The sequence below is a fragment of the Lepisma saccharinum genome, chromosome 19 (assembly GCF_977018435.1).
Source record: "Lepisma saccharinum chromosome 19, izLepSacc3.1, whole genome shotgun sequence".
NCBI lineage: Eukaryota > Metazoa > Arthropoda > Insecta > Zygentoma > Lepismatidae > Lepisma > Lepisma saccharinum.
Genome location: NC_139247.1, coordinates 65,902,673 through 65,927,801, shown reverse-complemented (window position 1 = coordinate 65,927,801; position 25,129 = coordinate 65,902,673). Strand labels below are relative to the sequence as shown.

Genomic DNA, 25,129 nt, shown 5'->3' with positions numbered 1-25,129 from the left:
TATGGTTGTATGTATGGTCTTCTGTGTATTGCTCATAGGAATATATGTGCTGAGTGCTCCAGTACCGCCTCGGTTTTCACCCTGGGTAAGGAGATTTTAGAGACACGCATGGTAATTTTTTATACATTGTAAGGGGCTTGGCCTCATATAATATGATGGGCGAAAATAGCCTAAGTGCTGACGCATACATAATTTTAATTTCAATCAATCAATAACATTCTTCCATGAACATCGGTAACGATTAAACAAAATTAATGGCTAGTTAATACTACAACAACAAAAACAACAATTATTAGCTATTATTATTAATAATAATAATAAGAATGCTAATATAAATTATTATGATTATTATTAAATGTTATTGCATGTATATAACAATAATATACTATTCAATAGTCAATACCAGTTACAATACGTGTAATTAAATAGGACTAAGGACACATGCTGCTAGAAGAATTCGATGCACACACTACATAATTCATTTGTTTTATATGAATTCCAAGGTGAAAACCAACAAGTGTAATATGTCAAATTAAAGATAAGCATTTGCGCTACCATGTTTGTTTGCAACATTTTCTTCTCAGATGCCTAGATTATTAATAAATTAATGATAAATATAAAATTAATAGTAAAAAATGCGAATTTTTTCTATTAATCCGTGATTAACTACTTAACGGTTGCTCCTATCGAAAAACTAAAAATAACATTAAATATAGAACATTTATTAAGCTTTCATTTAAAGAAAGGTTCATTGAGATCGAGCCGTTGGTTTCAGAGATATAGTCATTCTTTCAAATGTCAACATCCGCCATCTTGGATTGGCCGCCATTTCTATTAGCTACTACTTTGAGATGGCAAGCATGGTTTTTTGGTATCCTTACACACCCATATAACTGTGGCATAAAGGAAAATTAGTACCCCAAAATTATACCGATTTTTTTTATTTTGGCCACTTGGCCCATAGACTAAAGAGTAAGCTTTGGCAAATTATCTAAAAGATTCTGATACATCTTACGGGGTTAACAAATATTTGTTAATTAAAAAGTATAAATTTTAAACATTCCGCAATCAATAACATACATAAATGTTAGTACATTAACGTCTTTCTAAGTTTTAATTAACGTTCATTAATTTATGTCATAATTTTTAGTACATCGGAACAATCAACTTTTCTCGTTTGGTCATGACTAGAGCGCCTTGAATAACGTAGTGTGGAAAACGACCCAAGAAACTGGTTCCCCGAGACGATGACAAGTAGATGGCAGTGCGATCGACCCAGGTGCTAATTTTGTTATGAAAGTAATGCGGCTTAGTTAGTTTTTGGAATATATTGTGTTAGATTTGTTTCTCTAGAAAGGCGGTAAGTGAATTGATGGAAACAGTTATATTTGTGGAGTGATTTGCAGTCACGAAATGGCATTAATTTACAGAGAAAAGTAACATAAATACGTTTTATGTGCAACGCAACACGAGCATCAACATATCGCATGTGAGGCTGGACGTCAAACGTTGGATTGTGTACACAAGTTTATTTTTGTATACTAATAAAATTGAAATAGTGTCATGAAGGAGAAAAAATGTTTCGTGGCGTACATATTATGAAGTCATTTTCCCGAAATGCAGATATTCGAAAGAATTTAATTTCATATTCCATGGAGTTGAAATAGCCGGTTAGGCTGTACCTTGTCATCTCTATCAACAAATTGCTTTACATTCGTGTCGATTGGTAAGTAGAACTTTGGTGTTAAGGACTGTGCATTTTTACTCGTGACTTGGCTGTAAAATGTCTACCTTGTACTTGATGAAAATAAACCGCAAATTAACATAAGTCCACCGTTGTATTTATTCACTTTTTATTTATTTCATTGGATTATTTTTTTAATTTTTTTTATGGGAAAGCATTTATGAACGATTTACAGGCAGTGCAATTGCTGGCCGGTTTAACATCGTATGATCATATAATAATAGCACAAATATAACTCAACCAACGCGTTGTTTACATTTTTCCAGTAAGCGGGAAACGAAAAGTGTCATATTTCACGCTTGCGAGTTTTTGGGCGGTAAGTTGGACAACACAACACGCGAGTGGATGTAAAACAATCTTTGAAAAATAAACGAGTATTGTCTGTGTGAATTTCCATAAAAATAATATTTGTGACAATGACAAAATTAATGGACCTTTCAGGATAATGCATACACAATATTAATTCTCGCAGCAATTGTCATGTTACGTGTTACAATCCATACCTATGTTTTCTTCCGTATTGTTAATAAAAAACTCAAGGACAGGTCATGATCGACGGTTCATAATATTCTTTATTATTTTCGCGACTACTGTACCAAATAACATAACAATTTTCTGATACAAAGAAATGCTTCATGTAAAAGAATCAGACGTTGCAGCGAAAACTCCATTTACTTCCATTATAAGCAGTCGAACACCAAGCACCGGGGTCAACACCAGCGCCTCTAGCGGATCATTTTCGAGTGGAACCAGCCAGAGAGCGCAGAAGCATGCCGTTTTCCACACTACGTTATTCTAGGCGCTGTAGTCATGACAAATCATTAAGTTTTCAACTACGAGTATTAAACTTTGCACCTTATACATTTTTCTTTCTTTCTTTCAAATAGATTTATCAAATTTATCAAATAAAGCAAGGAAGTAACAAAGTATACTGATTAACCAGACGTTTGAGCTGAGAAAATAGTATTTCCAAACTCTGAAAAGGCCGGGATGATACTTATCTATATCGAGTGTAGGAAAAATGCAGCACAAGCGTGCGGGCTGTATTCACGACGGTATTTACCCTCGGCTCTGCTGACAGGCACAGTGTGGATGTTCATTCACGCTCAACTTCACGTTACAATTACTTGAGAACTACTTGACGTATTACAATGTAAAAAACGCCATTCTTAATGAATGTTTCCGTACTTTCAAATGAGCTAATAATAAAATGGGGGTTTCCATTAAAAAAAAAACTAAGTTTGTGTTGGAAACAATATTTCCTTACGTAGTTGAACGTATTGTGTCCACTAATTTCATGAGCCCCACTCTTGCCGGCCCCTTTGGCAGAGTGGTAAGCACATCGTGCTACGACGCCAGGCGTCCCGAGTTCGAATCCTGGCCAGGGCATGGATGTTTGTGAGTGTCCATTCATCAATTTCATCATATCATCACTCATCCCCATCTTCGCAAATTAGCCAAACGTGGCTAAAAAATTCGGAAAAACATCGACACGCTAACGCACAATGGACAGCGGTACAGTTCTATAATTATATCTAGGGTGTTCGGGAAAATGCACAGAAGTCACAAACGGCTATTTTCTGTAGCTTTTATTTAAGTTGTACTAAATCAATTAAATAAAATAATATCAGTATTAATTTATATTTTTTATGTGTAAATATTATAGACATGAATAAAACTGACTGCTGCAAAATTGCATTTATTTACTTGATTTTTTTTCCATTACAACCTATATATTCTTCCTTAAAAGATAGAAATACATTCGTAGCGTTCCAACCTGGACGCGGGGATCTTAAATAGGGATGTAACTTGCCCCTCCCGATTAATACTTGTTGATGGTAGAGACCAGCGGCGTAGTGCCCACGTAAGGCTTGTAAGTCCACCTTACAAGTTGAAATTATTGAAGAAAACTTATTTCATTCCCGTATTTATCGCTTGAACACACACAGAAATATCAGACTGCAAGTAGAACTTTTAACGAAATATTTGAGGACTTGTTTTGATTCGAGTTGTTTCTCTGTAAGGCTTCTTCAGAGGACTTACGTGTAGGTGAATGGAAGGAATGATTTGGACTCGCCCATGGCGGGTGTGTTTGCTTACGTAGTATCTTCTCAACCAATGACAGGGCACCCCGATTCTGAGCCAGATGTAATGCGTATTACCAGTGGGTGATAACTGGCGAGAATATCTGTCCCCAGGCAGGCGAAGCTTACGTTGGCATGGTTGCCGCTCCGTATGACTCATATGCTTGCCACGGTCGGAAGAGAACAAGGAAATTCGACTCCCGTGTTTTTTCAACAATGCTTGACGGGAGGTGTAACAAAACGGGTGTCATTTTTAATGTGTAAACTGACTATTAAGTTCACAAACGAGATGGTTTAATGTTGGATATTACCTCCATTAGAAGCAGCGAAGTTAACGATAAAAGAGGAATGTCTGGCAATCCTAGATCCGGCAGCGCTCGCAAAGTTTGGCGCGTGCATCCCAGTTACCCGTAATGTTAAAGCATGCGCGTAATACTTAGCGTTATGATTTACAGAATTTTTTTTACCTTTTCCTTTCACTAAGTTGCTTGATATGCTTTTCAAAATGTGCGCAAATATCGTAACCATGATAATGAGTAATATTCTCGAATGAATTTGCATTTGCAAATTGTATTCTACGCATTTCCCACAATAAGAATAAAAATATGACATGACCTTTCCAGAAGAAGAGTTTGTGTCCTAAACTAAGCTGTATGCAAGATTTTTCAATTGCTACCAGTTGAAAGTTGAGCTACAGGTAATTTATTCTGAAGCCGAATATCGAGTAAAGAGTGTGTTTGAACTTCATGAGTACCTGCGTACTACCCATTTGAATGAAGCTGTTGAACAAGTGTACAAACTAACAGAATTGTTCCTCACTGTTCCTGCCTCAAGCTCGTCGGTGGAAAGGTCGTTTTCTGCACTGAAGAGGATTCATACATGTCAACGCAGCACACAGACTCAGGCAAGGAAATCTGACTTGGGACTGATATCCATTGAAAAGGAGCTGCCAAAGACATTGGCCAGAAACTCCCGATTCAACGACGACGTGATTGAGGTGTTCAGACTAAAGGATCGTCGGATCGAGTTACAGTATAAATGAGAATTTTCATTAAGTAATACATTTGCTATTATTGTTAACATAGTGTGTGTGCATTTTGTGTTTGAAATTGAGTATGCCCATACATGACTTAGATTCAAATAGATTCTATTTAGTTAAAATATCTTTGGGTTTTCTTTATCCAATATTCAGGTCAGGTTTATCTAAGGAAGTCTTACACCTTTCATACAATCACGCTACGCCACTGGTAGAGACAGCCCTGAACGGGCAGGTACAAATATCTAACTTATCATTAAAATAGACTCATGATTCGGTTTAGACTGAAGTGAGCAATGCGAATGGCAGAATGGGTGTAGACTAGCTTACCCTGTTCGGTTTAGAAATAAGACCAGTAGCTCCTGCTTCTCCGATGATTCCATATTAAAAGACCTCGTGTCGCTCTCATGCGCACTATTTAAATCCTCGCTTGGCTCTCGTCACCTCTAGCCAAAGGCCAGTGTTCTTACCATTTCCTGTGAAAGGCTTACCCATCACATTTCTGAGCAGGAGCTGACAAGGTCTGCCAGGGTCAATATTTCTTAATCGAACGGGTATGGTACGCATTACCAAACTCTTTGAAACTGTTGTAAATGTTTGTAGCTACGAAATTGATTTTTTTTAAAAAATACGTGTTCAAAATTTTGAAAATTTTCAAATTTTAGATTTTAGACTATGGCATCATGTGCACTGGTCTAAAAGCTACTTTGCTGTGCCCAGCGCGGCTCTGCGTCAGCTGCGTGAACCAGAAGATTGGATAGAGCTAAATACTGCACACTATACTATATCCCAGAAATATCTGGAGAAAGGGCGCGCATAACGGCAGAGAAGGGGAGAGAAAACGAGTGGGCGAAACGAAATAGTACACCCTGCTGCAAAAGCTGGTAGCTCAAGTCGCTTTTCCCCCTCCTCACAACCCCGTTCCCTCTCGCGAGTTCATTGGTCGAACCCTCTCGAGTCACTACTTGCGCAGAGACTTGCTTTCGTTCTCTCGCTCCAGAGATTCCCGAGACAGAGTATAGGAGACCGAAATCTCTATTTATTTTATTTTATGAGTATGAATCACCATTTTTTCATTAATTTCTCTCCTAGCTTCGAGTTAATATCACGTCTCATTTTATACTATGTGTCTTTTTTTCAGCATTTACAGTTTATGATTTGGGGGTGTCCTCAGTGGAAAAGGGGCCTATGTAAAAAAATGTAGGAAAAGCATTTCTAGGTCAATGTTCTTCATATAAAAGCTAATAGACGAACATCTATCAGTGCCTCAAGCCTGGAAGTTAGAGGAAGTGGCGCTAGATGTCTGGAGCGGTCGGATGTTCGCAAAAACAACAAAAATAGGCTACTTTTTTCACTGTGTCCCTTAACTGTATTTACATAGAGTTGTAAGAATTTACCTCTAATTGTGCTTTCTTTTCTTTTCAGGCTGCCACCGTGAAAAACAAAGTGAAACCACCCCCTTTGCAAACAACCCCAAAACAACGGCATGAAAATGACATGAAGAAAGGGAGGAAGTTGGACATCGGAAGGGAAGGAGATGACATGATGCTGGGGTAGTCATGAGCGGGTCCATGGCGACAAGTTCCACCGCGACACCGTCGACCGTAGTGAGGGTGGACTCGAGCGAGAACCTGTTCGCAAGAGACCCAACGAGTCAGGCGAACTCTGGGTACGCCAGCGACGAGACGGCGTGCCTTCTCACGCCGTCCGTTGCCACTCCGCTGCTGGCGACCCAAGAGGAAGGCGACGAGGCACCCAAGCTACTTCCGACGTCGCCCGAGCACGTTACGTCACGTCCGCCGGCCATCTTGTCGACCCAGGAAGCGCCCGATCCCGTATCCATATCGCTGGGACCGGACATCAACGAGGCTTCCGGCATACCGCAGGAATCCACGCGGTCCGTGCCGGACATCGAGCTGCATTGCCGACGAAACGACGCGTCGTCCGCAGCCGTCACCGTCGGCGCCGACAATCCCGGTTGCCGCCTTCGCTCCTACCTGCTTCCCCACGCGCACTCCAGATGTCGTTGCGAGCACACGCTGCAGCCGCTCGCCCGCTCCGTCTCGCGAGAGAGCGTGCGTTCCATTCAAGCGGGTCCCGCGTCGGGTGGCGTTCCGATCGCCACCACCAGCGACGCCGCCACCGGAGACATCCAGCTTCCTGTCGTCCTGACTTCCACGTCCTCGCCCAGGGATTCGAGTTCCAGAATCATCCGCCAGAGTTCGCAGCCGGAGTCCTGCATCCACTGTCACCATGCAGTGCCCAGCGCCTCTCTGCGGCAGCTACGTGAACCAGGAGATGGGATAGCGGGGATTGCTGCCGACTCGCTTCGGATCAATGGAGCCATTCGACAATTCAAACAGGTAAATATGAAGCAATATCCAGTTTGTTTTTTTACAAGCAAAATAAATTTATGAAACTTCTCAAATATGAACGTTACATACCCCTCCCCAACGAAATACCGTTTTAACGATCCATTAATGTCCCAGTTCGAACATATAAATCAGAACAAAACTGTAACGGTTATTTCAAAGGCCGTTATTTTGTTGAAACAACAAAGTTGATTTACAGTCCGTTTACATTCATCAAAATGGGAAAATTCGATGTTTTCATATTCATCCTAACAAACTAAATTCATAATTTCTTTGAAACGTTGCCAGTTGTATTAATTGGCGAGAAATGAATTAGAGAGAGAACTGAGAATTCATTATACCGCAAAGTGTTTCAATAAAGCATTTATTGACGGAAACATTTTTTAACGACATACGGACATGGACATTCAAATCTCTCTTCCGAAATAACCCTGGTTTCTAAAATTGAATTTATAGTTAATAACTTAGCGCAAATATGGTAACGAATGCTAAAATACCAGTAGCCGTACACGCAGAATATCAGACAGGCCCAAAGTCATACTGGTGAAATAAATATTTTCTCCATCGTTGTTAAGAGTAAAATTAATTCACATCGCATTATTTTGTTCTTTTGTTTTGTTTCATAATTTGCATGCTGAAAATAACAAACCTTTCACTGGGTCTGATTGAATTCGGATTGGGATCAGGGGCGTACTGGTCTGTACCACAATGAGACATTTGCAAAGTAGTACTTGGCCTGCTACAACATGGAAGGAAGGAGTGATGTTGCACGATATGTTATTCCTTGCGTACTTTTCCTTAGTTTCCGTAACTTTTGTGTCTCTATGAATGAAGATAAATAGTTCAAATTGATTCACGGAACTCTGACTTCGTAGCGCGTTACACTAACCATTTCGCCACGGAGGTCGGCAGGGCTCGAACCTGAGACCATCAGTGGCGAGATGGTTCTCGACCAGTGATCATACACCCTCAGGTGTTTTATTTCCATGATACAGATTTGTGGAAATAAAACACCTCAGGGTGTACGGCCTAACTCCAGAAATTGTTTCTAAGTATACTACTCAAATATTTTTATGCGTGTATTTGAATCAACTAATCAAGTACTGAGCAAAAATAATGCCTTGAGAGGTCAAACTTGGCGGTAGTATAACACTTGCTTGAAACATTAATTAACGGAATGCCTTGTGTGTAAGTCTGTCCAGGAGCACATGATTTAGGAGATTACGAATGTTACAACTATTACCCCATCTGAACTCCATTTTCTCGCAGAAAATAGGGCAGTAAGGTTATTTCCCTCCATTTTGTAATTACTATTTTTAACTTTCGTTTTAAAAGTTGTTCAGAGACATAACTGGTAATCGGGAATCATTTGGAGGGGGGGGGGTTGCATTTACTGCCTTGGGTTTCCCCGAGTTCCCTAGTGCTTTCATTTGAAAATTTTCAATTTCACAAAATTTGGGAGGCTCTAACCCCATCAGTTCCTCCGGTACGTACGCCAATGGCGTTGGACACCTGCCTCTTCAAAGAATTCCTGAGGTACCTACCGAAAAAGGGGTAAGTTCCCCTTGAAGACATATTTTTAGGGGATGTGACCACATTGTGGGAGTAGAGCCCCACACATTCTCGTCGACCATTATGGAATATGGAGGTACCTATACTTATTGTCGAAAGCAAGCTGCAGCCTAAGTTGCTCTAATTTTGTTTTGAAAATGAGTCAATCCTTTGTCGTCATAATTGCAGAATTTTACTCAACTTGAAATTAAGTTGACAAGTTTCCACTCTGTGATAATGCTTCACTTTTAATAACAATAACTAACAATAAATAATGTTTCAAGATATAAGTGAACTACCCCTGCTTTCCATCGTGTCGTATGTTCCCCCCCCAATTTTTTTTCTTTGTGCAGTTCTTTCTCATTATGTAACATGGTATTGGTTAATATGTGGACTGCCGTTTTGTCGACATGGCGTCCATCTTGGTTGTTTCTTGCGTCATCGGAGTTCCGTTTTTTCTCAACAGATGGTGCGATAAAGGGGCTTACCTTACTCAGGGGAATGGTGGATATTTCCTTGATCACATCTTAAAGTGGAACAGATGCCATAAACTCAAGTCCTGGAGAATGTAAGAAGGAAAAAATAAAAGTCATTCCCGCTCCCCTACCCTTGCGATGGGAACGCTGCAGAGGGATAAACACATATCTTCATGGGTTCTTTCTTCGCTTCTAAGATACTTCCAGCAAAATCCCCCAAGGATTTCCAGCAAGATATTGCCGGGCGTCCCGGGAATTTTTGCCTCCGGGTTGCTGTTGCAGAAAGATAAACCTCCAGCAGTCCATAACGGTGCTGGAGCGAATGCATTCGTTCCTAACCCTCCTCCCTCTCACGTTCTTCGTTTCAGCATTATTTGGGACTTGGGAGTCCCAGGCAATACACTTAGGTTGGTCACATCCCGGTCCGAAAGGAATAATGTATTCACGAGCGCTCTGTGAAGACCAGAATTACAGTACGGATCCTCCTGGTTCAAATCCAAGCAGAAACTGCATTTAACGGATAGAATTTTGGACCCAGCCCAACAGTTTCACTGAAACGGAAGGTTCTAATGTGGATTACCAGTGGTAATCATGCCTACTTTTGTCTGCCAAATAGAGAAACCTCCACTCCTTTATTTTCTGCAACAGTCTTTCAAAAATTACCACATCGGCCATTGAGCTGCTATCGACATCAGTTGCGGAGTTACAGTTGGGAGGGTCGGATTTCAGTCGGGTGCCTCACCTCACCATAAAATCAATTCTAAGCTTCACGTGCATTGTTTTATATGAACATTATCCTACTGTGAACAGGAACCAAACGGATTTCCATGTTTTGCAAAAATGGGAGTCCAGAGCTGGAATGGGTAGTTATTATTGTCCGTCGATTTCATAATTCCTCTCATTGCCACATCAAAATGAACGATGATACGTATATAAGAAAAAAAAGCGAATGAACAAATAAAATAAGAACCTATTCTCTGGAGGTGTCTTCTTTTGAAGCATATTACACAGAGGTCTGGTCCCAATTTAAACGGTATAGGCCCATTTCCAATTAGCCTATGATGAGTGGACTTAAATCAAACTTTAAAAAATATTCTGTAGTCTGATTAACTACAGAACATTTGAGTCTTCATAAATTTTAGGCGTAATAATACAGGGTGAGCATAAAGTCTTTCCCTGATTACAAACTTTTATTGCTAAAGAACTATGCTAGATACAGGTATGCGGTTTGTTGGAAATGGTAGCTTAACTCATAAGGTTTTTTTTATCAGTACACTTCAGTACACTTCGACATGTGCTCCCTTTTGTTGCCCTTAGAACGTCTAGGCGATACTCAATTTCTCTCCATGTCTTTGCCAACACCTCTTCCGTCACCGTCTCTATAACATCCCGTATTAGTGTCTGAAGAGTTTTACATATCAGAAACTGGTTAACTAAACACTGTGTCCTTAACGTAACCCCATAAAATAAGTTAAGAGGGGTTATGTCTGGCGAACGCGGTGGTCATGATACGGGACCGTCTCTACGAATCGGAAAAAACAAAGAAATTGAAGAAAACTTGATGTATATTACACTACTTCTTGCCATAGGTTTTATATGCCTATCTACAGTGGAAGTTGAGATATAAATATTCATAATCAGGGAAAGACTTTATGCTCACCCTGTACATCCAAAAGTCTGGCAGTTGGGAGGGGCGGTCGCCCCTATCGTCCTCCCCGTGGATCCGTGCCTCATCGACATCTACCTTCTGGGCCCTACTTCCTATTCAGTGTTCAAATAAATGAGAATCAACACTAATTTCAAAATGACTGCATGAATATATATATATTATTTTTCACCTAGCACTTTCTCGAAAGAACTATAGAGCTCTTTGTAGACCATCAAATACAATCTTGTATCATCACACGGATCCTCCCAGATGGCGTAGTGGTAACGTTGTCGCCTTGTAATCAAGGTTTCCCAAGATTCCTGTTGGAGACACATTGCACAGTGGCTCGAATCACACTTTAAACTCTAGGTCAATTTAGAATCAATCTAGAATAACCTATAAGAGCATAATGTGATCCTTATGAACAAATTTTAACTTAGCACATAGTTTTCTTTCTAACATAATACATTGTTATATCATTAACAACTATATGTAAATCATATTTAGTCCATTAATATTCTCCTGAACTCTAAAATCAAGCTCCTTCTACCAGGCTCGTACATACAGGTTGGCCTCTTACCGCATCAAAGACATTGATTGGACTGTTACAAAAATGCCGCTGGGCAACTAATTTTAGTTTACAATATCGACACAATTACTAAAACAGCCTTTTTAAAAACAGTAACAATCATATTCCAGAAAATGGGATGTGCATGGACTTTGGAAATGTCCTGCGAAGTTACTTTTCATATCTGTCTGCGTACTCAAATCAAAGAAGCAGGTTTTAGACGTATAGGAGGTGTGGTTAACAGCTAAATTTTACATTCCCAATGGAAAGGCAAATTATCTCCTCGTAATAATCAAATAATCATAATAATTTGCTGGCAAAGTAAGAAGATAATGACGCTCAGTGCAGTGGCGTGCCCAGAATTATCGAGGAAGGGGGTGTATGTATGCTTTTTGTAGTAATCAGTCCTAATTTGGCATCTTTTCTACCTTTGATGCTTTTTAGGAATACTGGACGAAAGGGGAACATTGTGCCCCTCACCAACGCCCCTCGGGCACGCTACTGGCTCAGTAGCTAAAGCAGTCCGTAGCTTCTTCCCTTGCTACTTTGCAGCCGGGATTAGTCAGGGCTCACCCGCAAAGATACACCTCGTCAACTCTAGGTGGAGGTGAACCCGTGTTTTGTAAATTTCATAGCACCATGAAATCATTAATTTTGGATACTAACTAATCATCATACGCGTGGTACATACATCCTTTGGGGCGGGGGGCTGAAAATACAGAGCATTCGAAAAGTTGTCAAACTCATACTTTAAAAAGAAAAAGCCACCTAGGGATTCATCTGGATGAGTTGGCAACCCTGTTAGTAGGGATTGGTATGGCCTTGAGGAACAAGTTCATGCTGTGTTTAGAGCCGTGCGGCTGTTACAATCACAGTTTGTCAACAATGCCTTTTACGCGCATTGTTGGAAGCATATTTTAAGTCATGTGAAAGATGTCTGGAGAAATTTAGGTCTATTTCAGACCAGATAAAAGCGCAGTGTATGATTGTTTCAAATTTAGCTTCAATATTATGTTTGTGTATTTCAACACGCGGGAAGTATTTCCGTTTTGTCAGTGTGACATCGACCTCAGTATCACTCATATTTAGTTTACAAATTATTTTGTGTGAATTTGAAGATATAGTTAACAAATGTCTGCATTCATTACGTTGACAAGTTCAATAAATTATGAGCATAACATTCTCAAACTTTGACTGTGTTGACTTTTCGAACGCTCAGTATTATCGTGCAAGTTGGACAATTTCGTCTCTCCAGTCATTCTTGTCTTGTTTTAAAGAGTGTGGAGTCACTTTGTCATGTCCGCACACAGCTCCTTTCTGTGTGTGTGTGTGGACCCTGTACACACACGCCATGGTCATCGTGTGTGCACGACTGATAGATGGGAGGGGCTGTTTTGTTGAACAGGGAGTAATGAAAATGGAAGGGTAAAAGTCAGGGAGGTCACGTTTTACGAGTTTGCCTAGCTTTAGCGGAAATTAATGAATTATTGATGAGAATTTTGTGTGTTGAGGTCAAATAACGAATTTCCGTCGTGTCGCGTTTGGTTTCGTGAGGCCCAGAAGTTTTTCGCGGGACATCAGAACATGAAATGAGTGCATGTAACTTTTTTTTTCTACCACAATGCGTTTATCGTGTGTCCGACTCTCAAGCTGTGTATTTCTACGAAACGGCAATTCCAGGATATGAATCGTTAAATGTGTTTATTTACCGTATATCGTTTAACGAAAGATCATCAGGTACTAGCAATTCTTCGATCTTCTTCATGAAAGTGCAAGATCTCTTTTCATCAAAGTACGTTCGAAGCCAACTTATTTTCTCATATAGGCTAATCGTGTCTGTTATAGTACAGTTTAAAGTGCGCTCCGAAATATTGCAAGGTGCCTCTGCAAGCGTGTGCTCCCGTTTCGCCTTTTTGCGTTTTCACCTCTCCCAATACAATTTCAAATTATTTATATGACACGAACTTTCTAAGGCGAAACGGGACATCCCATTTCGCTTTACACACAAAACATTTCCCACCTGGTAATATTATCGACTTGAATTGTAATTCATAACGGAAGCGCAGAGCTAGTGTTGCCCACGAGACGAGACTTTGGTCTGTCCCGTCCCGTCTCGTGAAAATGCTGTCTCGTCTCGTGTCTCGTCTCGAAAATATTCGTTTGTCCCGTCTCGTGTCCCGTCTCGAAGGGTTCTGTCTCGTCTCGTCTCGTCCCGTCTCGTTTTGTCCCGTCTCGTCTCGTAAAAGTGATCAGGGATATCATGCCAACAAAAGTCAAAAGTAGCAGAAACACGAAATATTTTTCCGGAAAGTGGGATAAAGCTCCAAATATTTTACCCATTGCGTGGTGAGAATAAATAAGGTATCTTATGAAATCTACCTTGTGGTTTTTCTGGCTTCCCTGCAAGAGTGCTCTTTTTCATTACTGCTATACCTTTTTGGAAGTCTTGAAATGTTTCCACTAGACCTTCTTTCTTTCTGAATGTCGAACTTCCGTGCACTATGAAAATGTACATTTTTTGTTTAAATTCTAAGTTTGGCGCTGGGGAGCTACAAAAAAGTTTTTAAATGTGTAGTACGGACACAAAAGACTATTTAAAATTTCAATACTTAGTATATTACAAATAGAAAGCATTTATTGTTCTTAATATTGTTAAACATCTTCTATGACATAAGTTTCAAAAAGTGGTTCTTTGTGATTGTGCTGTTTCTTATGTTCAGCTTATGACGCACATACTTCTTTGTTTTCCCTTTAGTCTCTAAGTCCGGTACCACCACCGCTTGATCTAATTTATCCTTCGGCAGGCACGCATCTAGAAATATATGTCGGGGGAGGGTGTCTGAACCAAGTGTTCCAGAAAAAATGATAACAATAGCATTAACGACAACAATTAAGCAAATGTTTAAATTAAAACATTAATATAATTCATAGGTCTATTCACTTGAATATGTAAATTAATCAATTCTATTATTTTTATTACATGAAATGTTACAAAGATGGTAGAAGAATAGTAATATAACAGCACGAATATTAGCTAATATCTAGCTTACGTGTAGTTAATAAGATCCCCAAAATTTGCATAAAAACAGCTGTCCTGGTAAGAAAATTAATGTAAAAATAGGCGATGAATTAAATATTTGCTGAATAACAAAAAAGGATGTTACATCCAGTTGACGAAAAATAAAGTTCCTGATTAATATTTTATGCTCATTATTATAAGTAGTAGTGTACATAAATCTTCATTGATACTGTCATTCAAAGCCGTATGATCCCAATAGAATACCTGTTTTCTAGTAAGTTCGGCAGGAATAAGTAACCCTCGATTATGCTAAACAAATATATTTTTGGTTTAGCTAGAGCAAGGCCCCAGGAGGATGCAAGAAGCCGTTCCTGCAAAAGTGTATGTTTTACGAAGCGAAGAAACGTGACAAAACCACCACGTATGGAAGGCAAACCTGCATTTATTTTATATCGCACGTTTACAGAGCCGTGCCTCCTGAAGTTATAAAAATCCCAACTTCAATGATTCTTTTAGACATGCTATAGTTGAAAAAAATATATTTAGATGCACCAAAAGTGCGTCATTATCAGATTATGCATATAACGTGTTATTGGAATCAACATATTTGTGTAAATTGGGTGCCTCCCCGATGGCGTAGTAATAACGGCGAGGTCTTGTAATGAAGGGTCCTCGCGTCGATACTCAATGGAGGCACAAAGTGGATCGGATCGCACTTTAAACTGTAGGTAGGTTCGCGATTTAGCCTATTTGTGAATCAAGTGGACTATAAAAAAAGAAAAACAATATCAACCTTAAGAATATTAGAATCCACTAATTCACCCACAGGTAAGTCAAATTTCACATATCCCTCTTCATCCTCGTTCATAGACTTCCTGCAATACTCTTGTGCATGTGTGTTGCATCCCACCAGGTGCGAGAAATGTGAAGAGTTATTCTTTCCCTGTACAGCGTTATTTCTTTTCATAACAGAAAGGCTAAATTCTCGTTTTATCTGAACTTTTAAAAAATGTGCAAAATAAGTCTATCTTTAAACAACCACCCTTTCTCGTGTATGTGTAAAATAATCCCACTCTGTCTCAGAAAACCTCTTCCTACGATCAAATGAAGGAAACAACTCTCAAGTCTCAACAATTATAAATTTTTGCTTAAATTTTCTATCATTTATACAAACAGTAGCACATATCACGTCCTTTGGTGTAACACTGTCAACAGCTAATGTTACTTTCCTCGCCCTAATAAATTTACTTCCAACCAGTTACGGCGCCAGGGAAATGTGACTCTTTTTATTGACCCTCCCTTGCATCAACCTTCATTCCTTCTTTAGGCCTGGATTTATGGCACTTACCCGCTACTGCAGGTCAACCTCGCCCTATGTTTGGTGTTTGCCCCCTGAAGCAACGGTGTCCATTGTTCAAAGCGAAACCTCTGTCAGTGGAGAACGGCGCAAAATAGTTTCGGAATACACCCTGGCTGTAAACAGGCTCCCGCCACACTGACATTGCTGTCAGCTTCCCTCTGAAGTTCGATAAAACTACTTTGTGAAATGTGTTTAGTAACGAGTGAAAATATATACAGTAGATACTACTACATCTATTTTGCTCATAAACTTGAAGGCTAAATTTACAAAATAAAAAGAACAGCTACAACATTCCTTCATCTGATTTACAGAAAGGCTAATCGGGACTCGACCCATAGTTTAAAGTGGGATTCAAATCACTATCTGGTATCGGGTATCGAACCCGGGACCCCTTGATTACAAGGCGACGACGCTATCACTGTACCATCGGGGAGTCCCCTCATAGAACAAAGTTTCCTTCTACGACGATTATACAGAACTTAGTGCCCTTGCTTCATTTCAAATCTATTCTATATCAGCCTCAGTATTTCGTTATTACAATCCAAGGAATAAATAGTATTCTCCTTAAATAAGAAATAAATAAATAAAAAAGCATTGTAGCCTAAATAATCTTCAAACGGACGTAAAAGATCTAATCCAACCACCTGTAGAGTGCCTGAGGTAAACAACAAGAATTTTCTCAACAAAGACAGGGCCTCCCCGATGGCGCAGTGGTAGCGTCATTGCCTTGTAATCAAGGGGTCCCGGGTTCGATACCCGGTGGAGGTACAAGTGGTTCGGATTCCACTTTAAACTGTAGGTACAGTCCCGATTAGCCTCACTGTGAATAAAGTGGACTTAAAACAGCAACTGAAGCAACTCAACAAAGACATTTCCGAAATTCCCATAACATTCTAATAATTTCGCAACCCGTGCAAATAATCATGTGGTAAAATCTTTTCATGGTTCCCTGTAAACACTAAAATCACCAACTTACTTCTTTCCATATTTCCCGTATTTTCTCCTCCTCTTTAGCTCTCAGCTGCTCGGAGTGGGATAATGCAGGATTACTTATCCATAATTATCTCCTTCTCTTAGTCTTGCTAATATCTTGGACTCCTTAATAACTTTCCCAACAACTCCTTATCAATTTGTACTGCCATGTTTCCTACAATGTTTTTCCTACTTCCTAATAACAATCACTTCTGTACACCCTTTGATGTAAAAATTAAATAATAATAATAAACCATATCCGTCGGTCCGTTTATCTTTCCAACCTATAGAGCTGAGACTATTTTTACAAGATAAACCTCGAACGCAGACATTCCACGATCTTTTGGCCCCTCCTTCCACCTTCTCTACCTGCCCTTTTACTTGATGTTATTCAAAATTGTATTAGTATCTGGAGTACTATCGTAACATAAAATTAATAACCTGGAATAAATTGAAAAACAAAAATGGGGAGTAACTCTGTGTGTCGAAATAGTATTGAAAATAAGTTTAGGTATTCATTCATTTCTCTCTCTATAATAGTCTTCTTTTGACTTAATACGCGCTTATCAACGATTCTAATTGAAATACTTTATTCCAAGCAAACAAGTATTTGCAACTGATTAAATATTTTGCTTTTATTTTTTCGAGACATTCGAGACGAGACGAGACATTTCAAAAGCCGTCCCGTCCCGTCTCGTGTCTCGTCTCGAAAACGAGACGAGAAAGGCATTCCGTCTCGTCCCGTCTCGAATTTCAAAAGGCTTGTCCCGTCTCGTATCTCGTCTCGAAAACGAGACGAGACGGGACATGTCCCGTCCCGTGAGCAACACTACGCAGAGCTTGTGATGTTGTGTACCTTGGCTCCCATTGTCCTGTCGGTTAGGTTAGGTTAGGTTAGGAAGAAAACGAGAGTCATATGGTGATGCTGAAAGTTGAACATGCACCACCTACACAGAAGATGAAGTGGAGGCGTCTCAACCAGAGACTTCAGCGTTTGACAGAATTGTTTACAAGAGAAGACATGCACCTACTGGAGTATTTAGATCCTGCATCATACTGCATCCACCTAGAAAATTGAAATAAATTATACTTGTAGTATGAGTCCAAGAAACACGCGATAAATTCACGTTATATCTGTCGTGTATACACACGCAGAGGTTAAATGATTCATACGAGGATTCAAAATAACAACGATTTAATACTAAACTTACAATAACCATTTCTAATATGGCTGAACACAAAAAACCCTAAATCAATAACTTTATAAACAATTGAATATCGATTCAGATATTATGCACACTTTACAATATCAATGTAGCATGATGTTTTATTACATTAATAATAATTAATGACCCTTCATGTCGATAATATTCCCTGGTGGGATTTTTTTTGTGTGTAAGGCGAAATGGGATGTCCCGTTTCGCCTTAGAAAGTTAGTGTCACATAAATCACGCGAAATTGTATTTGGGTGGGTGAAAACTCAATAAGGCGAAACGGACCGTAATCTCTGCAAGAGATCGAATCACAAGTTGACAACGTTGCCATTATGCCATCAGGGAGGTCCTTATCTCTATACAAGAACGTAAACACGTTCAACTGGCTTAACACGGTATAAAGTGAATAGCACTGTTAGATTCGTTGAATAAGCAGGGAAAAACTCTTGTAGCTATAGAAAAATAAACAATGAATTTCAAACATTTAACAAAATAATTTTATTGGAAAAACCGCCGTGAAAACGAAAAATGTGATCGGCGGTTGATTTTCTATTACTAAACTTTTTTCCCAAATACCAGCTAAATCTGTCCACACCTTTCGTACACTCTTGTGACATGAAGATTTACTGAATCGTGCAAAATTTTAAAATGTTTCACTAATTACTACTCTTTCGTTACTTTTAACAAATATGCTATCACTTTTACAGTGTACGAGGATTATTTTTATCAACCTCCGATAGGGCATTAATCAAAACCACAGTGAATAGCAAAATGGGTTTATTGACAAAAGTTACGTACACTTTTCAACGTAATCATCAAGAAGATTCAGACATTTATTGTAACGATGCAGCAGCTTTTCAATACCCTCTGCAAAAAATGGTGCCGCCTGTCTGTCGAGCCAGGTCTGCACGGTGTCTCGAAGCTCCTCGTTGGTGTGAAAGCGCGACCACAAGTCACTCGGTCTGGGCTGTAGGGAGGGTGATCAGACACTTCCCAGTGGAATCGTTGAAGAAAGGCTTGGGTTGATGCAGCAACATGCGGTCGGGCATTGTCATGAAGCAAGACAATGCCTGAAGACAGCATGCCTCTCTGTTTGTTCTGGATGGCTGTGCGTAGTCTGCGCATTGCCTCACTGTATGAAGCCGCATTGTCTGTAGAAATCGTATCACATACGCACCTCGCACTTGGCGGGAGAGTAGATTGTAGCAGACATCTGTACGCGCCAGTCGCTCAGCTCCAACTGAAGCGTTGGACTTGGCAGTGGTGGTGGTATTGGCAGGGGGCGGCAATCACGCTGCGTGATGCCCCGCTTCCTTGCGCTTGACGGGCCACCTGGCGGCGTCATCGGAGGTTGAAAAAAAATGGCCCTCGTATTTACTTAATCTTCGGAGCAAGATTCGTTCTCCGGAAAACCATCAATACTAGACGAGCTCATAACAAACTTTTACACAAGGTTTTCTGCAGTTTACCTCACACATAAAATTCTAGGAATTAGCCAATGTCTCAAATCAGTGTTTTTTCCGCAGTGTCATTTTTTTGGAACGAAAAGCATGAGAAATTATGGTAGTGTAATGTAGAGCATTTTTGTTTTGTAACAAGTGCCACACTAATCTTTGGTTTGAAACTAATAGTCGCCATTGCATCAATGGATTTAGAAATAGCGATTTCATGGACGAAGTGATAAGTGCTATTTTAGTGGTACATAATCTTTATTAGCAACACTAGGAGTCCAGAAGTCTGTCTGTGCATCTGCAGACAACAGGTACCAAACTACTGGCCGTACATACTCGCATGATCTAACTTAGGGTTGAGAGAATTTTGAAATATTCTGTAGAAAGTAGATTAGCGTGCAGATTGATTTTCATTGAGTGATCAGGCAGTTATTTATTTTCATGTATAATAACCTGTTTGATAGAAGGAATTTGTACACCAATACAGAAAAGATTAAAATACAATCAATAGAGAGTTTTTGTTGTAGAAATACGTGAATCTATGATAAAAGTCCATATTATTGTTGAAACTTCAGAACGGTATCTTCCCTTCTTCCGAAGCACCTGAAAACTACAGTTATAGGAGATACACTGCCACCTAGTGAGAAAATGCAGAAGCACTTTCTTAGATTGTAAAATGCATTGGCCATCTTGTTCAACAGGGCCATTAATTTCGGAAGAAAGGGAGATCAGAGACATCAATCGAGGCGGCGACGTGCCGAAAGATGGCGAGCGCAGTTAGCAGTGACAAATGAAGAACGACAAGCGTTCTGTCACAGAGGGCTAATCCCGACTCGAAACTCCAGTCTGAGAGATTGTGCGGGAAATCCGTTCAATGTGACGACAAGTTGGGGAGCCAGATTTTTTTTTCCTCCTCAAGAGAGAAATCCAAAGCAATGGAAAAGCACATATTTTATCCGGGTTGACAACAGAGGGACACAAAACGCAAGAACTGTCACACGAATCAGATTTCTCTTTTAGCATTTTAAATGGGACGTGTTCTTCGAATGGTTTTTGAAATTAAAATGGAGTGGAAAAGCTGCTAAAGGATTATTACGTTTCATACAGGTTGCCACAATGCGAGTTTCCTGCCAGAACAGATTTTCCACTACATATCATACAGAGTTTACCTCAGTAGATCGGGAGCGCAAGAATTCAGTGTCAAATTGTATTGCTCAGTTGCAAATTCCCCGGGGGAAAACTGGTCACTTCTTCAAAAACAAATGTTTATCTGTAAAGACCTTGTGGTCATAAAAAATCAGACTTTTAAGCACCTAAATAACATGTAACACACAACTTTAATTAATTTCTAGCCCATTATACCCTAACACATGTTGAACAAAAGTCTGTTGTGACCCAATTTTCCCCAGTGCTGGGTTAAATCGAGTCTCGCAGCTATTTTATTGTTTGCGCACACACATTCCTCATTCAAACTGTTTGCGCCCAAAGGCATTAACGCAAAGTTCGCGATACCACACTCTACATTCCTGACAATGGATTCAGTTACCTGCTTTCTCACTCCTTTGATCACTGTATGACATTTTGCAGATGTTACAAAGTGATTCTTCTTCTTCTTCCTTCTGCTTCACTGGTATCTGATCTGCTTCTCTGTTTATTACCCTGTTTCCTTCCATAGAATAAAATTACCTGGAGAAATACATCTTGACACGTTTGTCAATTCACAAATTATTTATTTCACACTCTTGAACATATCAATTTATTTATTTATTTACTTAAAGTATCAGATACAGTACTGAAAGACCATTTTATACTAAAATTGTAGCAACAAGAAAAAATAAAAATAACAGCAACAAAACAAGACAATACAAAAATGGCAGACAAAAGTAAGAAATTCTTACATTTACATTCTTAGCGATTGTCGGAAACTGTGTTATGACAAGAAAGTGTCAGCATTTACAGGCATGTGATTATAAAAGTTTGTGGGAACCTATAGTAAAGAGTAACGCAGAGAAAGAGATGGAACGATACAGGGGAAAATAAGAAAGAAAGAAAAGGCAGAGGGAGGTAGAAGGGAGAGAAAATACAGAGAAAGAGAAGGAATGAGACAGAAATAGAGAAAAAGATAAATGGAGATAGAACGGAAAGAAAATGCAAAGAAAGGCAGAGAAAGATAATGATAGAGAAACAGGGGGCAAGGGAAAGAAACAAAATATCGAGGGAGATAAAATGGGAAGAAAGGAGCCTCCCCGATGGTGCAGTGGTAGCGTCGTTGCCTTGTAATCAAGGGGTCCCGGGTTCGATACCCGGTGGAGGCATATAGTGGTTCGGATCCCACTTTAAATTGTAGGTCCAGTCCTGATTAGCCTTAGTGTGCATAAAGTGGACTTAAAACACCAAATCAAACCAAACCAAGTAAAGAGACCGCTGTAGGAGACAGAGCCTTGTAGCGGGAATATCAAAGAGCTTTACGTTGCGGGTTGGCCGTGCGGGTACTCGTAGATGAAATTGGTTGACAATTAATTCGATTTTAATTTTGCCATTAATGATTTTATGCAAAAATTTCATGACTGCTAGTTCGTGACGAGTGTGTGGTGACTGGATCTTCAAAATAGGTATAATATCTGTTTTATGGAGGTGTCTGAGAGAAGGAATTCTATGGCGAGCAATGGCGAGGGAAAAGCTGAGGACAGAATCAAGCCTGGAAAGATTAGTTTTAGAAGCCATGGTCCAGATGGGGGAGCAGTATTCAAGAATGGGAGAGATAAAGGATTTGAAAAACATGCTAATGGCTGATTGGTTTTGGATTTCTGGAAACCTGTACAGAATACCAAGGAGACGCATGGTTCGTTTAGTAGTATATGTAATGTGATCATTGAAGTTTAGCTGTTCATCGATGATAACACCAAGATCTTTTTGGGAGGAAACATTTTGATGGGACAGTTTTTGAGAGTATAAAGAGAGATCAGTTTGTTCCTTTTTAAGGAAATGCTGAGGTAGGAGCATTTATGAGGATTCAATTCAAGTTGCCACTGGCGACACCACACAAGTAGTTCTGTAAGAGCTTGTTGTGGGATTAGTGAATCGCGTTCCGATGAAATTCCTTTGAAGAGTTTACAGTCATCGGCAAAGAGAAGTACATTTATGGGAAGAGAAGACAGTCTGTCGGGCAGAGCATCCATTTAAAGAAGGAACAAAAGTGGGCCTAAGACACTCCCCTGTGGGACACCGGACAGGACGGGTAGAAAGCTGGAAGAGGAGCCAGAGAGGATAACACGCTGCTCTCGTGCATGCAGATAGTCTGTTAGCAAAGATTGAAGTTTGCCATGGATGTGAAATCTGGAATGTAATTTATGAGGAAGGAGATTATGGTTGATTTTATCGAAGGCTTTTGAAATGTCCAAATATACATCGTCAAGCTGGGAATTGTTTGAGATAGACTGAGTAGCATGAGAAAGTAATACCGATAGATTGGTCAAGCAGGAGCTGCCTGGAAGAAAACCATGCTGAGCAGTATTTATAAGGGGAGATGTGAACTTCAGCAACCTGTCTTTGATTATTTTCTCACAGATGATAGAGAGAGGTGACAAAATTGGTCGATAAGATTTTACCGAATGTTTGTCTCCAAGTTTATAGATCGGTACAACATTGGCACCCTTGAACAGTTCAGGAAACACACCTGCATAAAAGCACTTGTTTAGTAAGAGACACAGAGGATGAGCCAGGGAGGCAGCAGTTTTGCGAAGGAACATAATCGGAATTTCATCGGAGCCTAAGGAACGGCGCAATGGCAAAGAGGTGAGGAGAGATTTGACTTCTTGAGGGAAGGTTTTAATCGAAGAAAGTGTGAGGGAACTTAACGGACTTTACATGAGGAAGAGGTTCCGAAACTGTCTCTGAGGAGAAATTTTCATGATAAAAATTGTTAAAAAGTTTTGCTCTCTCGTCTCCCACACCGGTGTCAGAATTATTTGCAATTTCCATAGGCACACGAGGGTTCTGCTTTCTCGAATTTAATAATGAGTAGAACTTCTTAGGTTCAGCAACACACTCGTCTGTTATGTTATTTACATATTCAGTATAGCATAGCCTACCTTGTTTTAATGTCTCCGAATATCACTAAAAGATTTCGGGTACTGTTTCCACAAGTTCCAGGCCAAATCTTTATTTTTCAAAATAAGGATAAGTTCGTTGTCGAACCAAATAGGGTATTTAGCAAAACGCGCTTTCTTGGTAGGCACAAAGTCCTTTATCACAGCATGGAGGGTTTCCAAAAACATCGCCACGTCTTCGTTGACCTCTTCCTCTTCCAGCATAAACCAGGGATAGGCATCGAGTGTTCGCCGGACTTCGTTCCAGGTTTTTTTCGCATGTCTACAACATTGCTTTTAGGGATACTGTCCCTACATTAACTAGAACGACGGCTGTTTGGCATTAATTTAAAAAAATCCAGGTATTAATAAAATATTTTCATCTAAATCAATATTTCGTGTTAAGAAGGACTGAGAAAATAACTTAAAAACACTTGGGAAACCAACTATCCTCTTGCCACGAGACAGAACTAGCACATACTCTACAGTTCTCGTGGACGTCATATACTAATAGTAAAAGAAAAATAATAGCACGAAAAACAGGAAGAAATTAATTCGGTATTGAAAAAATAAATGATCCAATTTACCTCCCTACAAGAGACCCGAATTACCCCAAATTGCATTGTTCAAGAAATGCAGTCAGTACGTACTGATACCGTACATGAGAGACAGATCTTGCATCGTCCCTCTAGTGCACTTCTTAAAATAAACTTATACCACGGCTACAGATATCTTAATCTCAGGGGATAGGTCCTTTGTTTGAGAATTCCAAATAAGAAAGCGTTTTTATAGCCAAGAGGATATAGTTAAATGCGGATCTATATTCTGAAAACTATACACAATACAGAGAAAATATTATATATAGCGAAGCTTGTATATACATTGATATATATATATATATATGCTGATTCCAAATTTACGTCGGTTATATTCTTCTTATACATACAGGGTGGCGCGGAGCTGACTGACACATTTGATATGCTCATAGTTGATGGAAAAAAAGAAGGAGAATAAGGAAACCCGTATGTAATGGTGCATTGAAGTATGCAATTTTATTACTAACAACTTACAAGTTCATTTTTTGAAAATTACATCAGACAGGTGGCCTCCTTCGGCATCAATGCATTGTTGCAGACGAGACGTACACACGTCTCCGTAGTTCCTCATCAATAGCCGTTACTTCCTCAACAATGGCTTCTTTCAGTTGTTGAAGAGTCGTGATATGCCTTCTGAACACACGGTCTTTCAAGAATCCCCTGAGAAAAAAAGTCTGACAAAAATATCGGGTGACCGAGCTGGCCATGCAATCTCTCCACTTCGAGAGATAACACACCGTTGTGGACTACGTTCAAATGCTTCCCTCACTTTCTGCAAGTTCTCGGGCGAACGCACTGTTGTTGGAGCTCCAAGTTTCACATCCAATACACTGCAAGTTTCTTCAAATTTCTTCACCCAAACCAATATGGTATTCCGAGACGGTACGTTACCATGTCGGCTAACAATGAATTGTTTTCTGAACAATCGCTGCACTTTAACCACTGACTTC

At 39.7% G+C, this 25,129-nt stretch overlaps 1 protein-coding gene across 11 annotated transcripts in view; it reads left to right on the top strand.

The window, feature by feature from the left end:
* The window catches only part of SK (small conductance calcium-activated potassium channel), an 848,626-nt gene that overhangs the window by 472,807 nt on the left and 350,690 nt on the right, over window positions 1-25,129 (top strand). For all 11 annotated transcript variants that reach the window (XM_083140997.1, XM_083140998.1, XM_083140994.1 and 8 more), the window contains exon 2: window positions 6,290-7,227. In XM_083140997.1, coding sequence (XP_082997123.1) covers window positions 6,424-7,227 — 804 coding nt within the window. In that variant the 5' untranslated portion in view covers window positions 6,290-6,423. The remainder of the gene's footprint in view (window positions 1-6,289; window positions 7,228-25,129) is intronic.